At 42.5% G+C, this 13,287-nt stretch overlaps 1 protein-coding gene across 4 annotated transcripts in view; it reads left to right on the top strand.

The window, feature by feature from the left end:
* si:dkey-174m14.3 (uncharacterized protein LOC563117 homolog) overlaps window positions 1-13,287 on the top strand; it is a 62,695-nt gene that overhangs the window by 14,169 nt on the left and 35,239 nt on the right. For 2 of the 4 annotated variants that reach the window (XM_041865791.1, XM_041865790.1), the window contains exons 2-4: window positions 396-613; window positions 8,563-8,724; window positions 8,970-9,036. In XM_041865791.1, coding sequence (XP_041721725.1) covers window positions 513-613; window positions 8,563-8,724; window positions 8,970-9,036 — 330 coding nt within the window. In that variant the 5' untranslated portion in view covers window positions 396-512. The remainder of the gene's footprint in view (window positions 1-395; window positions 614-8,562; window positions 8,725-8,969; window positions 9,037-13,287) is intronic. The other 2 variants (XM_041865793.1, XM_041865792.1) reach the window with 1 other exon arrangement.

Below are 13,287 nucleotides of genomic sequence, written 5' to 3'. Positions count from 1 at the left end.
ATCACTGTGGCTGTATTTGAGCTTCGCTGTGTTCACGGCTTGAGAGTCCATCTTATTCTAAGCCCGGAGGTGCTTTGATCAAGTCACAGTCTGTCTCCTCTCATCACCCACACAATTTGTCTGCCTGATGACAGCTGCACCTGTGCTGTGGACCCATTCAAGACGGGAGCAGAAATATTTACAGAAGTGGGCCCTGCCGTAGCAAGTCCATTAGCCCTGTCATAGTGCTTTAACGCTGGAAAGTGAAGAAGCGAAGATGTGTCCGTTTGTCCCAGAATGTGTGCACTGCACGTACACTTGAGAAATGAATTTGTTTTGATGATTCGGAAGGCGAATGTCTAATCACTGTTGTGGTTTTTAATGGCTGCTGAACTGTCTCTTTGCTCTGTTGACAGGAACAACACAGGTAGAAAACTCACTCAGACAACTCACTCAACAGGGCAAACTTAACTGACCCCCTCCACCGAGAAAAATAGACCCACTCCCTCCGACGATTCAAAACACAAAAGCACATGAGAGGAAGCGAACACAGCAGACAAACCATGAAAAAGATATATATCGGCAAAACGGCCCTAAAAGTTTCCCGAAATGGCAGTAAACATCAGAAAAAGAGGTAAGAGAGAATGCTGCAGAACATCCCTCCATCCCTCCATCCGCCCACTGGGGTCATTCCATCCCCCCCATCTTTGTCAAGTGGTGGTGAACAACTCAAGCGTCCATCCTCCAAACAGAGTCATTATCCCGCCTCATCGTTCCCTCATCGCCGACTGCCATTGAAATGAAAACACTCATTACTGTGTGACTCAGAGGCAATTTCCAGAGGTCACTAATGTATGATTGGCGTTATAAACTCATTATCTTGTCACGTAACAAACACCTGTGTTATGCCATGTATCGTGTTGCCAGTACCTTGCAAGGGGGTTGTTATAGCATGAAAATAATTCAAACAGTGCCAAAAACACGTTAGAGTAACCATTGATTTGAGAATGGGATGATATTCAAATATTAGGGTATTGTTATTCCATTTAGTCAGAAACCATTAGGAGCAAGTGCAATGGTGTCCGGAGCATTGTCCGGAAATGATTAATATTTATCACTTTAGGCAATTAGGAGTTAATAATGGTATTATCAGTCCACTGGCTTTTGTTTTTCATTTCATAACCAATAGCTTAGTTTTCTCTCATGTGTTAAGTGCACGCTCTGCTTGTCTTAATGGGAATTTGAAGTTATAGAGCTTTCTTGCATGTGTATCATCGGGCTTTGGTGGTTGTGTTTTGTGTGTGTGCTGTAGGAGTGTGTGTGTGTCTGTGTGTTTGGAATGTGGATTGGAGCGTTTGTGTATATGTGTTTGCATTGGTAGTGTGAATTTATGTAATTTACACAGTCACTTTATTCATTTTAATTCAAGATACTGACGTCTCCAAAAACCCCAACAACATTTAAATGAAAATTGTATCACCCTTTAATTTAGGGACTTCACTGTTGAAAGGAAACATCTTCATTTTCATCCTCTTACATTCTCTTGGTCTGTATCCGCAACCTCTCCCTCCTTCTATGATCTTGTTAAGGAGATAGAGGGATGAGAGTGGGGTGTCCACATCTCTCACCCCTCTCTCTCTCTCTCTCTCTCTTTTCTCTTTTTCTCTCGCTCTCGCTCTCTCTCTCACTCTCCGTTATCTGTGATCTCCTGGCAGATAGTCATTACCATCCTTCCTCCATCTGTCCATCAATACAGGCCCATTAGCCTGCCATGGACACTCAGATCCATCAAAGGGGGAGGGATACATTTCCTTTTAGCTCTCACACTTACCCTTTATAACATTGAATCCCAGGTAGTGCCGAGGCTCTATAAATAGTCCACATTGTGCTGTCTCAATTAATTACACATTGGAGATCACTATTCCGTGTATCTGAGCCGTCAAAATATATTACTTTGATAGATTACAGCTAATAGAGCCATATTTGAAAGTTTCATTCCAAAACGCTATATATCTATTATCAGACATTTTGGTAATTTAGCTTTTATTGTATAAAGAACATGAAAGAGATTGGTGTGTTTTTTCACCATCTAATCATGGCATGGGGTTGTTCAATGACAGACATGTACTGTGGGGTCTGAAATTATTGACACCCTTGATAAATAATGACTGTATAAAATAAATATTTCAAATGCTGAGCTACAGTGAGGGAAAAAGTATTTGATCCCCTGATGATTTTGTACATTTGCTCACTGACAAAGACATGATCAGTCTATAATTTTAATGGTAGGTTTATTTGAACAGTGAGAGACAGAATAACCAAAAAATCAAGAAAAACGCATGTCAAAAACGTTATAAATTGATTTGCATTTTAATGAGGGAAATAAGTATTTGACCCCTCTGCAAAACATGACTTAGTACTTGGTGGCAAAACCCTTGTTGGCAATCACAGAGGTCAGACGTTTCTTGTAGTTGGCCACCAGGTTTGCACACATCTCAGGAGGGATTTTGTCACACTCCTCTTTGCAGATCTTCTCCAAGTCATTAAGGTTTCGAGGCTGACGTTTGGCAACTAGAACCTTCAGCTCCCTCCACAGATTTTCTTTGGGATTAAGGTCTGGAGACTGGCTAGGCCACTCCAGGACCTTAATGTGCTTCTTCTTGAGCCACTTCTTTGTTGTCCTGGCCGTGTGTTTTGGGTCATTGTCATGCTGGAATACCCATCCACGACCCATTTTCAATGCCCTGGCTGAGGGACGGAGGTTCTCACCCAAGATTTGACGGTACATGGCCCCGTCCATCGTCCCTTTAATGCAGTGAAGTTGTCCTGTCCCCTTAGCAGAAAATCACCCCCAAAGCATAATGTTTCCACCTCCATGTTTGACAGTGGGGATGGTGTTCTTGGGGTCATAGGCAGCATTCCTCCTCCTCCAAACATGGCGAGTTGAGTTGATGCCAAAGAGCTCGATTTTGGTCTCATCTGACCACAACACTTTCACCCAGTTCTCCTCTGAATCATTCAGATGTTCATTGGCAAACTTCAGACTGCCCTGTATATGTGCTTTCTTGAGCAGGGGGACCTTGCGGGCGCTGCAGGATTTCAGTCCTTCACGGCGTAGTGTGTTACCAATTGTTTTCTTGGTGACTATGGTCCCAGCTGCCTTGAGATAATTCACAAGATCCTCCCGTGTAGTTCTGGGCTGATTCCTCACCGTTCTCATGATCATTGCAACTCCACGTGGTGAGATCTTGCATGGAGCCCCAGGCCGAGGGAGATTGACAGTCTTTTGTGTTTCTTCCATTTGCGAATAATCGCACCAACTGTTGTCATCTTCTCACCATTTCAGCCTTGTGTAGGTCTACAATCTTGTCCCTGACATCCTTGGAGAGCTCTTTGGTCTTGGCCATGGTGGAGAGTTTGGAATCTGATGGATTGATTGCTTCTGTGGACAGGTGTCTTTTATACAGTTAACAAACTGAGATTAGGAGCACTCCCTTTAAGAGTGTGCTCCTAATCTCAGCTCGATACCTGTATAAAAGACACCTGGGAGCCAGAAATATTTCTGATTGAGAGGGAGTCAAATACTTTTTTTTGTTATTCTGTCTCTCACTGTTCAAATAAACCTACCATTAAAATTATAGACTGATCATTTCTTTGTCAGTGGGCAAACGTACAAAATCAGCAGGGGATCAAATACTTTTTTCCCTCACTATATAATGTATGCTAAAAAAAAGGGAAATTATAATATTTTATACTAGTACAATTGCTCAGAGAAAGAGATTTTGTTTAACAAGTATTCTTATTTTCTCAAAAAGTTACAGGTCAAAATTATTGACACCCCTATAGATTCTTAGAAATAAAGTAGTCAAAGTTTATAATTTGGTCCCATATTCCTAGCACACACTCACTAGCTCAAGCTTGTAACTCTACAAACTTGTTGGATGCATTTGCAGTTTGTTTTGGTTGTTTCAGATAATTTTGTGCCCAATGGAAACGAATGGTAAATTATGTATTGTCTCATTTTGGAATCCCTTTTATTATAATTAAGAATATAATATGTTTCTAAACACTTATACATTAATGTGGATGCTAACATGATTACGGATAACACTGAATGAATCATGAATAATGATGAGTGAGAAAGTTACAGAGGGTCAAAGATCATACCCCCAAGACATGCTAACCTCTCACCATTACCAATAACAGGGGAGGTTAGCATGTCTTGGGGGTATGATCTTTGACCCTCGGTAACTTTCTCACTCATCATTATTCATGATTCACAATACATTATTTACCATTCATTTCTCTTTCTCTGAGCAATTGTATTAGTATAAAATAACATAATTTCCCAAAAATTTTTAGCATACAATATAGCACAATATTTTAATTATTTATTTTATACAGTCATAATGCTCATCTTTATAAAGGGTGTCAATAATTTCGGACTCCACTGTATTTGTTTGAAATATATCACTTGAGGGTTTCATTTCAGAGAGACAAATAATCATGTTTTGTTGCAAAACGCTATATATCCGCCTCACTCTCAGAGAAATAACTAGTACTGCCAGGTTTTACAGTCAAATGTGATAAATAACTAAAACTTTTAATAAAACACTGTACAAATGATACATTTGTGACATCAACATAAAATGTAAAAATGTTTTAAAAAATTATTCAATACAGTAATATGAGATATGAGGATATGAGTGCATGAGGAAAGTATTCAGACCCCTTGACTTTTTCCAAATTTTTTTACGTTACAGCCTTATTCTAAAATGGATTAAATAGTTTTTTCCCATAATACCCCATAATGACAAAGCAAAAACAGGTTTCTATCATTTTTTGCAAATGTAATAAAACTTAGCAAACTAAAATATCACATTTACATACAGTGGGGAAAAAAAGTATTTAGTCAGCCACCAATTGTGCAGGTTCTCCCACTTAAAAAGATGAGAGAGGCCTGTAATTTTCATCATAGGTACACGTCAACTATGACAGACAAATTGGGATTTTTTTTCTCCAGAAAATCACATTGTAGGATTTTTTATTAATTTATTTGCAAATTATGGTGGAAAATAAGTATTTGGTCACCTACAAACAAGCAAGAATTCTGACTCTCACAGACCTGTAACTTCGTCTTTACGAGGCTCCTCTGTCCTTCACTCGTTACCTGTATTTATGGCACCTGTTTGAACTTGTTATCAGTATAAAAGACACCTGTCCACAACCTCAAACAGTCACACTCCAAACTCCACTATGGCCAAGACCAAAGAGCTGTCAAAGGACACCAGAAACAAAATTGTAGACCTGCACCAGGCTGGGAAGACTGAATCTGCAATAGGTAAGCAGCTTGGTTTGAAGAAATCAACTGTGGGAGCAATTATTAGGAAATGGAAGACATACAAGACCACTGATAATCTCCCTCGATCTGGGGCTCCACGCAAGATCTCACCCCGTGGGGTCAAAATGATCACAAGAACGGTGAGCAAAAATCCCAGAACCACACGGGGGGACCTAGTGAATGACCTGCAGAGAGCTGGGACCAAAGTAACAAAGCCTACCATCAGTAACACACTACGCCGCCAGGGACTCAAATCCTGCAGTGCCAGACGTGTCCCCCCTGCTTAAGCCAGTACATGTCCAGGCCCGTCTGAAGTTTGCCAGAGTGCATTTGGATGATCCAGAAGAGGATTGGGAGAATGTCATATGGTCAGATGAAACCAAAATATAACTTTTTGGTAAAAACTCAACTCGTCGTGTTTGGAGGACAAAGAATGCTGAGTTGCATCCAAAGAACACCATACCTACTGTGAAGCATGGGGGGTGGAAACATCATGCTTTGGGGCTGTTTTTCTGCAAAGGGACCAGGACGACTGATCCGTGTAAAGGAAAGAATGAATGGGGCCATGTATCATGAGATTTTGAGTGAAAACCTCCTTCCATCAGCAAGGGCATTGAAGATGAAACGTGGCTGGGTCTTTCAGCATGACAATGATCCCAAACACACCACCCGGGCAACGAAGGAGTGGCTTCGTAAGAAGCATTTCAAGGTCCTGGAGTGGCCTAGCCAGTCTCCAGATCTCAACCCCATAGAAAATCTTTGGAGGGAGTTGAACGTCTGTGTTGCCCAGCGACAGTGTGTGAAAGGAATGGGCCAAAATACAGTGTGTGAAAGGAATGGGCCAAAATCCTCTGCATGGAGGAATGGGCCAAAATACCAGCAACAGTGTGTGAAAACCTTGTGAAGACTTACAGAAAACGTTTGACCTGTGTCATTGCCAACAAAGGGTATATAACAAAGTATTGAGAAACTTTTGTTATTGACCAAATACTTATTTTCCACCATAATTTGCAAATAAATTCATTAAAAATCCTACAATGTGATTTTCTGGAGAAAAAAAATCTCATTTTGTCTGTCATAGTTGACGTGTACCTATGATGAAAATTACAGGCCTCTCTCATCTTTTTAAGTGGGAGAACTTGCACAATTGGTGGCTGCAGATCCTCTCAAGCTCTGTCAGGTTGGATTGGGAGGATCGATGCACAGCTATTTTCAGGTCTCTCCAGTGATGTTAGATTGGGTTCAAGTCCAGGCTCTGGCTAAGCCACTCAAAGACATTCAGAGACTTGTCCTGAAGCCACTCCTGCGTTGTGTTGGCTGTGTGCTTAGGGTCGTTGTCCTGTTGGAAGGTGAACCTTCGCCCCAGTCTGAGGTCCTGAGCGCACAAGCAGGTTTTCATCAAGGATCTCTCTGTACTTTGCTACGTTCATATTTCCCTCGATCATGACTAGTCCCCCAGTCCCTGCCGCTGAAAATCCTCCCCACAGCATGATGCTGCCACCAAAATGCTTCACCGTAGGAATGGTGCCAGGTTTCCTCCAGATGTGATGCTTGGCATTTAGGCCAAAGAGTTCAATCTTGGTTTCATCAGACCAGAGAATCTGGTTTCTCATGGTCTGAGAGTCCTTTAGGTGCCTTTTGACAAACTCCAAGCAATCTGTCATGTGCCTTTTACTGAGGAGTGGCTTCTGGCCACTCAACCATAAAGGCCTGATTGGTGGAGTGCTGCAGAGATGGTTGTCCTTCTGGAAGGTTCTCCCATCTCCACAGAGGACCTCCGGAGCTCTGTCAGAGTGACCATCGGGTTCTTGGTCACCTCCCTGACCAAGGCCCTTCTCCCCCGATTGCTCAGTTTGGCCGGGCAGCCAGCTCTAGGAAGAGTATTGGTGGTTTCAAACTTCTTCCATTTAAGAATGATGGAGGCCACTGTGTTCTTGGGGTCCTTCAATGCTGCAGACATTTTTTGGTACCCTTCCCCAGATCTGTGCCTCGACACAATCCTGTCTCTGAGCTCTACGGACAATTCCTTCGTCCTCATGGCTTGGTCTTTGCTCTGACATGCACTGTCAACTGTGGGACCTTATATAGACAGGTGTGTGCCTTTCCAAATCATATCCAATCAATTGAATTTACCACAGGTGGACTCAAATCAAGTTGTAGAAACATCTCAAGGATGATCAATGGAAACCGGATGCACCTGATCTGAATTTCGAGTCTCATAGCAAACGGTCTGAATAGTTGTGTTAATAAGGTATTTCTGTTTTTTATTTTCAATACATTTGCAAAAATTTCTAAAAACCTGTTTTCGCTTGGTCATTATGGGGTATATGTGTGTAGATTGATAAAAATAAATAAAATTGAATCCATTTTAGAATAAGGCTGTAATGTAACAAAATCTGGAAAATGGGAAGGGGTCTGAATACTTTCCGAATGCACTGTATGTAAAATATTTACATTGGACATTTTAGTCATTTAGCAGATGCTCTTATCCAGAGCGACTTACAGTTAGTGCATTCATTTTAAGATAGCTAGGTGAGACAACCACATATCACAGTCAAATATACAGAATGCGAACATTCCATTCCAGAGAATGAACTACTTTGACCAGAGCCCTCTGGCTAGAAGTAGTGCACTATATAGGGAACAGGGTGCCAATTGGGATGAAACCTTAGTTGAAAGTGATCCTGTAAGTTACTGTAACCACTCTGGCTGTTGATGGTGGTGGTGTTCTTCGCAGCAAGGTTGTAGAGTATTAGAGCTGAATGTTATTGGGAATCCAAAGGCATCCAAACCTTAATATACTGTACCTTAGCTGCATATAGAATCATAATTTGGGGTCTCATATGTATTATTCATGTGTCTTCTTTACACAAAAATCATTTTTATTGGGCTCACTCATAATTTATACATCACCACTGTATTTAGCAGACACTCTTATCCAGAGCGACTTACAGGAGCAATTAGGGTAAAGTGCCTTGCTCAAGGGCACATCGACAGATTTTCACCTAGTCGACTCGGGGATTAGAACCAGCAACCTTTCGGTTACTGGCACAACGCTCTTAACCACTAAGCTACCTGCATATTGTTCATGAATCATCATACAAGACTCCCATTACATCTTATCTATACTCAACGTATCATAAAATATACAGTATATGCATATAATATGACATGAAGTATACCACAGTAATATGCTACTTCAACTATGTCTGATGCCTGGTGTGTGTTTGTGTCCCTCACAGCTCTTTGCAGGAGCAGAAGGAGGATCTCCGGAAGCGTCTTTCCTACACCACCCACAAGCTGGAGCTGCTTGAGAGCGAGTTTGACTCCACCCGCCAGTACCTGGAGACAGAGCTACGCCGTGCCCAGGAGGAACTCGACAAGTTCACAGACAAACTACGCAGGTATGCCAAACCACACAACCACACCATCATTGATCTCAATACATTGATTTGTGTTCATCTCTCGGGAAATAATATAGTCACATTCACAATAAGTCTTGAATACCTCTAACTAACTAAACTAACACCATAGTACATTATCATGACGGATACATAGCATAGACATCATTAATCCAATGGATGCAGAAAGTGTTAAATTATTAATAGTGTGAGTTGGTAAGCCAGTGTCATTGTGTGTCTCCTGGTAGAATACAAAGCAGCTACTCAGCACTGCAGAGGATCAACCAGGACCTGGAGGATAAGATCCATAGAAATGTAAGTGAAGTGTGTGTGTGTGAGTGTGCGTGCGTGCTTGCATGGTTGTGCGTGTGTGTGTGCATACATGCATGCATGTGTGTGTACACTTGTAGGTGTGTGTCTGCATGCTTACGTGTGTGAGTGTGTGTGTGAGAGAGCACGCATGCGCATAAGTGCATGCATGTTTGTGTACACTTGTATATGTGTGTGTGTGTGCGTGCACACGTGTCTAAGCAAGCAGTCTTTACTCTTTAGAAAAGGCAGTTAAAAGCACTGAACAGTGGATTTGAATATGAATACACTAGCTATTGGTACCACTGATGTTAATTACAGCCTATTACAATAGATTGTCCTCCTTCCTATGGCAGGACGATAGTGAGCCTATTGTTCTGGGCTAGCCCTGCGACTCACATCTTTTGTCAGATGTAGCTCTTCCAAAGGAAGGATACAATTAACCAGCCTGCCATCCCAGCATTGTATGATCATCATGTGTCTTCTTCCTCACTATGAATAGACAGCTGAATATGTCCCCTCTCTGAATTTGTTAAGGAAAATATCATCATCATCACTAAGAGTTTGGAACATTAAGATGTTGCAGGCTTATAGCACAACCAGCTCTCACTGTCTCATGTCAGAATTAGAGGTTAATCCATGTTTCCCAAACGTAAAATGGCAATGTTGTTCCAAACGTAAAATGTTGAGGTGTTTAAGGTTACGTTTAGGCATTAACTCCAAATTGTTAAGGTAAGGGTTAAGGTTTGGAATAGGCTTTAAACAAAAGTATCAGAAACAACTTCCTGTCGCAGGATTTGAACTTGCAACCTTTGGAATCAAAGGCAGATGCTTACGCTCATTCACCATCCCTGTCCACAACACCCTAGCAAAACCAAAACCTACTTGAAGGTAACAGCGCTCACTGTTTCCCCTACTGGCTGGTTTCCACGTCATCTCCCGACTTCCTCAGACATGGACTATGACTACCGACCCGTAGCACTGACGTCTGTAGCCATGAAGTGCTTTGAAAGGCTGGTCATGGCTCACATCAACACCATTATCCCAGAAACACTAGATCCACTCCAATGTGCATACCGCCCCAACAGATCCACAGATGATGCAATCTCTATTGCATTCCACACTGCCCTTTCCCACCTGGACAAGAGGAACACCTACGTGAGAATGCTATTCATTGACTACAGCTCAGCATTCAACAACATAGTGCCCTCAAAGCTCATCACTAAGCTAAGGATCCTGGGACTAAACACCTCCCTCTGCAACTGGATCCTGGACTTCCTGACGGGCCGCCCCCAGGTGGTAAGAGTAGGTAACAACACATCTGCCACACTGATCCTCAACACGGGGGCCCCTCAGGGGTGCGTGTTCAGTCCCCTCCTGTACTCCCTGTTCACCCATGACTGCATGGCCAGGCACGATTCCAACACCATCATTAAGTTTGCCGACGACACAACAGTGGTAGGCCTGATCACCGACAACGATGAGACAGCCTATAGGGAGGAGGTCAGAGACCTGGCCGTGTGGTGCCAGGATAACAACCTCTCCCTCAACGTGACCAAGACAAAGGAGATGATTGTGGACTACAGGAAAAAAAGAGGACTGAGCACGCCCCCATTCTCATCGACGGGACTGAAAAGATATACAGCTGCACCATCAAGAGCATCCTGACTGGTTGCATCACCGCCTGGTATGGCAACTGCTCGGTCTCCGACCGCAAGGCACTACAGAGGGTAGTGCGTACGGCCCAGTACATCACTGGGGCCAAGCTTCCTGCCATCCAGGACCTCTATACCAGGCGGTGTCAGAGGAAGGCCCTCAAAATTGTCAAAGACTCCAGCCACCCTAGTCATAGACTGTTCTCTCTGCTACCGCACGGCAAGCGGTACCGGAGTGCCAAGTCTAGGTCCAAAATACTTCTCAACAGCTTCTACCCCCAAGCCATAAGACTCCTGAACAGCTAATCATGACTACCCAAACTATTTGCACTGCCCCCCACACCCACCCCCACCCCATCTTTTTACGCTGCTGCTACTCTGTTAATTATTTATGCATAGTCACTTTAACTCTACCTGTTGAGGTACATATTACTTCAACTACCTCAACTAGCCGGTGCCCCCGCACATTGACTCTGCACCAGTACCCCCCTGTATATATAGCCTCCCTACTGTTATTTTATTTTACTTCTGCTCTTTTTTTCTCAACACTTTTTTGTTGTTGTTTTAGTTTACTTTTTTAAATAAAAATGTTTATGCATTGTTGGTTAAGGGCTGTAAGTAAGCATTTCACTATAATGTCTGCACCTGTTATATTCGGCGCATATGGCCAATAAAAATTTGATTTGATTTGATTTGGATGGACGTCGAATACTGACTTGTATCACGGGTGACCTGGCCAGCATGGAGGAGTGGAGAGGGTCTTCATTCATGGAACGTAAAGGGACTGAATCATTTATCAAAGGGTTTTCACTGTATATCAAGCTGTGAATTCTTATCAGTTGGATATTTATTCAGCTCAAATACTCCCACTTTAGCAGTTATCAAGTCGATGATGTAGTTATCCTGTGCTCAGTAGATAATCAACTATTTTTTACACTTTACAAACCCCCAAACTGAATTTATTGCCGTTCAATTGATTTAAATAGTTTGACGTTCCTTTACTGTCAGAAAAATCTATAGAAACAAAACTTAAACATAGTAAAAATCTGTGACTTACATTGGTAAGAAGACTTGAGTTTCCTTACATGCAGGTTAAAGTGAACCTCGTGTATAGGCCTGGTCATTCAATGTTCTTACCAGTCAATGGATGACAGGGGGTTCTTCACAGATACTAAACCTTGCTTATCTATTGCAGGATGACCATTACAAAATGGCAAATGTTGAGTGTCCTTTCAACATTTCAAGACTTTGTAACACTTGGCATGTGTATGGGCTCCCGAGTGGCGCAGCGGTCTAAGGCACTGCATCTCAGTGCTTGAGGCATCACTACAGACCCCTGGTTCAATTCCAGGCTGTATCACAACCGGCCGTGATTGGGAGTCCCATTGGGCGGCGCACAATTGGCCCAGCGTCGTCCGGGTTTGGCCGGTGTAGGCTGTCATTGTAAATAATAATTTGTTCTTAACTGACTTGCCTAGTTAAATAAAGGTAAATCAAAAAATGTGCCTGAATAGACCAGTATATAACAAAGCATTTACATAACAGTTTATTCACTTACTTGAATAAACACTTTGCAGCCTCTGGTAAAAATCTGGTAAATATGGGCACTTGAAAATTAGGGCCCTTGAAACAAACAATCAATACAAACATCAATTAAAACATTGGGGAAGTGAATTCATTTCTCTAGTGAAGATCTGTGTCTTCATAGGGCAAAAGAAAAGCATGCTTGGAGTTAGTAGGTATTGTTTGTTATATAATTATTATTATTATTATAATCTTGGTTAACCCAGAACTAAAGTCTTGCGTAATTGATCAGATGCTCGATTACGTTCCTGGTCCATAAGTATTAAGAAAAGAGATCGGAACCAGAACGAATAGCTCCACCCTCTCTCTTTGCAAGCTACAGACAAGTCTATGGGCCAAATGTCCCCTCCCCTTCCGAAATTCGAAAGATGCTAACACCTGCGAAATCTTGATTTGTCCAAAGCACCGGAACTAATGCTGCTCGTTATCTCACGCATCTCACACAGAACGTGTTTTGGAAAGTTTGTTGTTTGAAAGTGTATTGAAAAGTTTCTTAGTAGCTAGCTACCTTTTGAGTTTGGATCCCGCAATGCATTTGGCATCAGTTGCTGGGACTGCCACTCTCTCGCCAGTGATCCTGCCTACCAATGCCGGGTCTGAGGAGCTAGCTGCCTATCAAGATTGCGGGTTCTCTTTCAAGTATTCATTTTGGTATTTCACTTATGGGATACGCCCCCAGCGTATTCGTGAAAAGCCTTTATTACAGTACGCCAGCCATGATTGGCTGGACGTCGAGACGTGTGCATCGGGGAAGGATGTCCCTCCTACCCTATAAAAGGTCAGACGCAGCATCTCTGAGTCATTCAAGCACCTCTTCTCGCTTTTCATCAGAAAGCTTACCTCGACACGACTGCATTTTCCAGAAATAGCTAAACTGTCCACAGACTTGAGCTTACAACTCGCTCGCCGGGCGCTATTCTCGGGATTGTGTGGTGGTGACAATTTTCCTTTCCCTTCACCATAGCTAGAGGAAAATTATTTGAGGGAGGAACGGGTACAGCTGTGACATAGCTAACTC

The sequence above is a fragment of the Coregonus clupeaformis genome, chromosome 36, assembly GCF_020615455.1.
Source record: "Coregonus clupeaformis isolate EN_2021a chromosome 36, ASM2061545v1, whole genome shotgun sequence".
In the NCBI taxonomy this organism is placed as follows: domain Eukaryota; kingdom Metazoa; phylum Chordata; class Actinopteri; order Salmoniformes; family Salmonidae; genus Coregonus; species Coregonus clupeaformis.
Note: the sequence above shows the minus strand (reverse complement) of the source record. Positions and strands in the feature narration are given on the sequence as shown.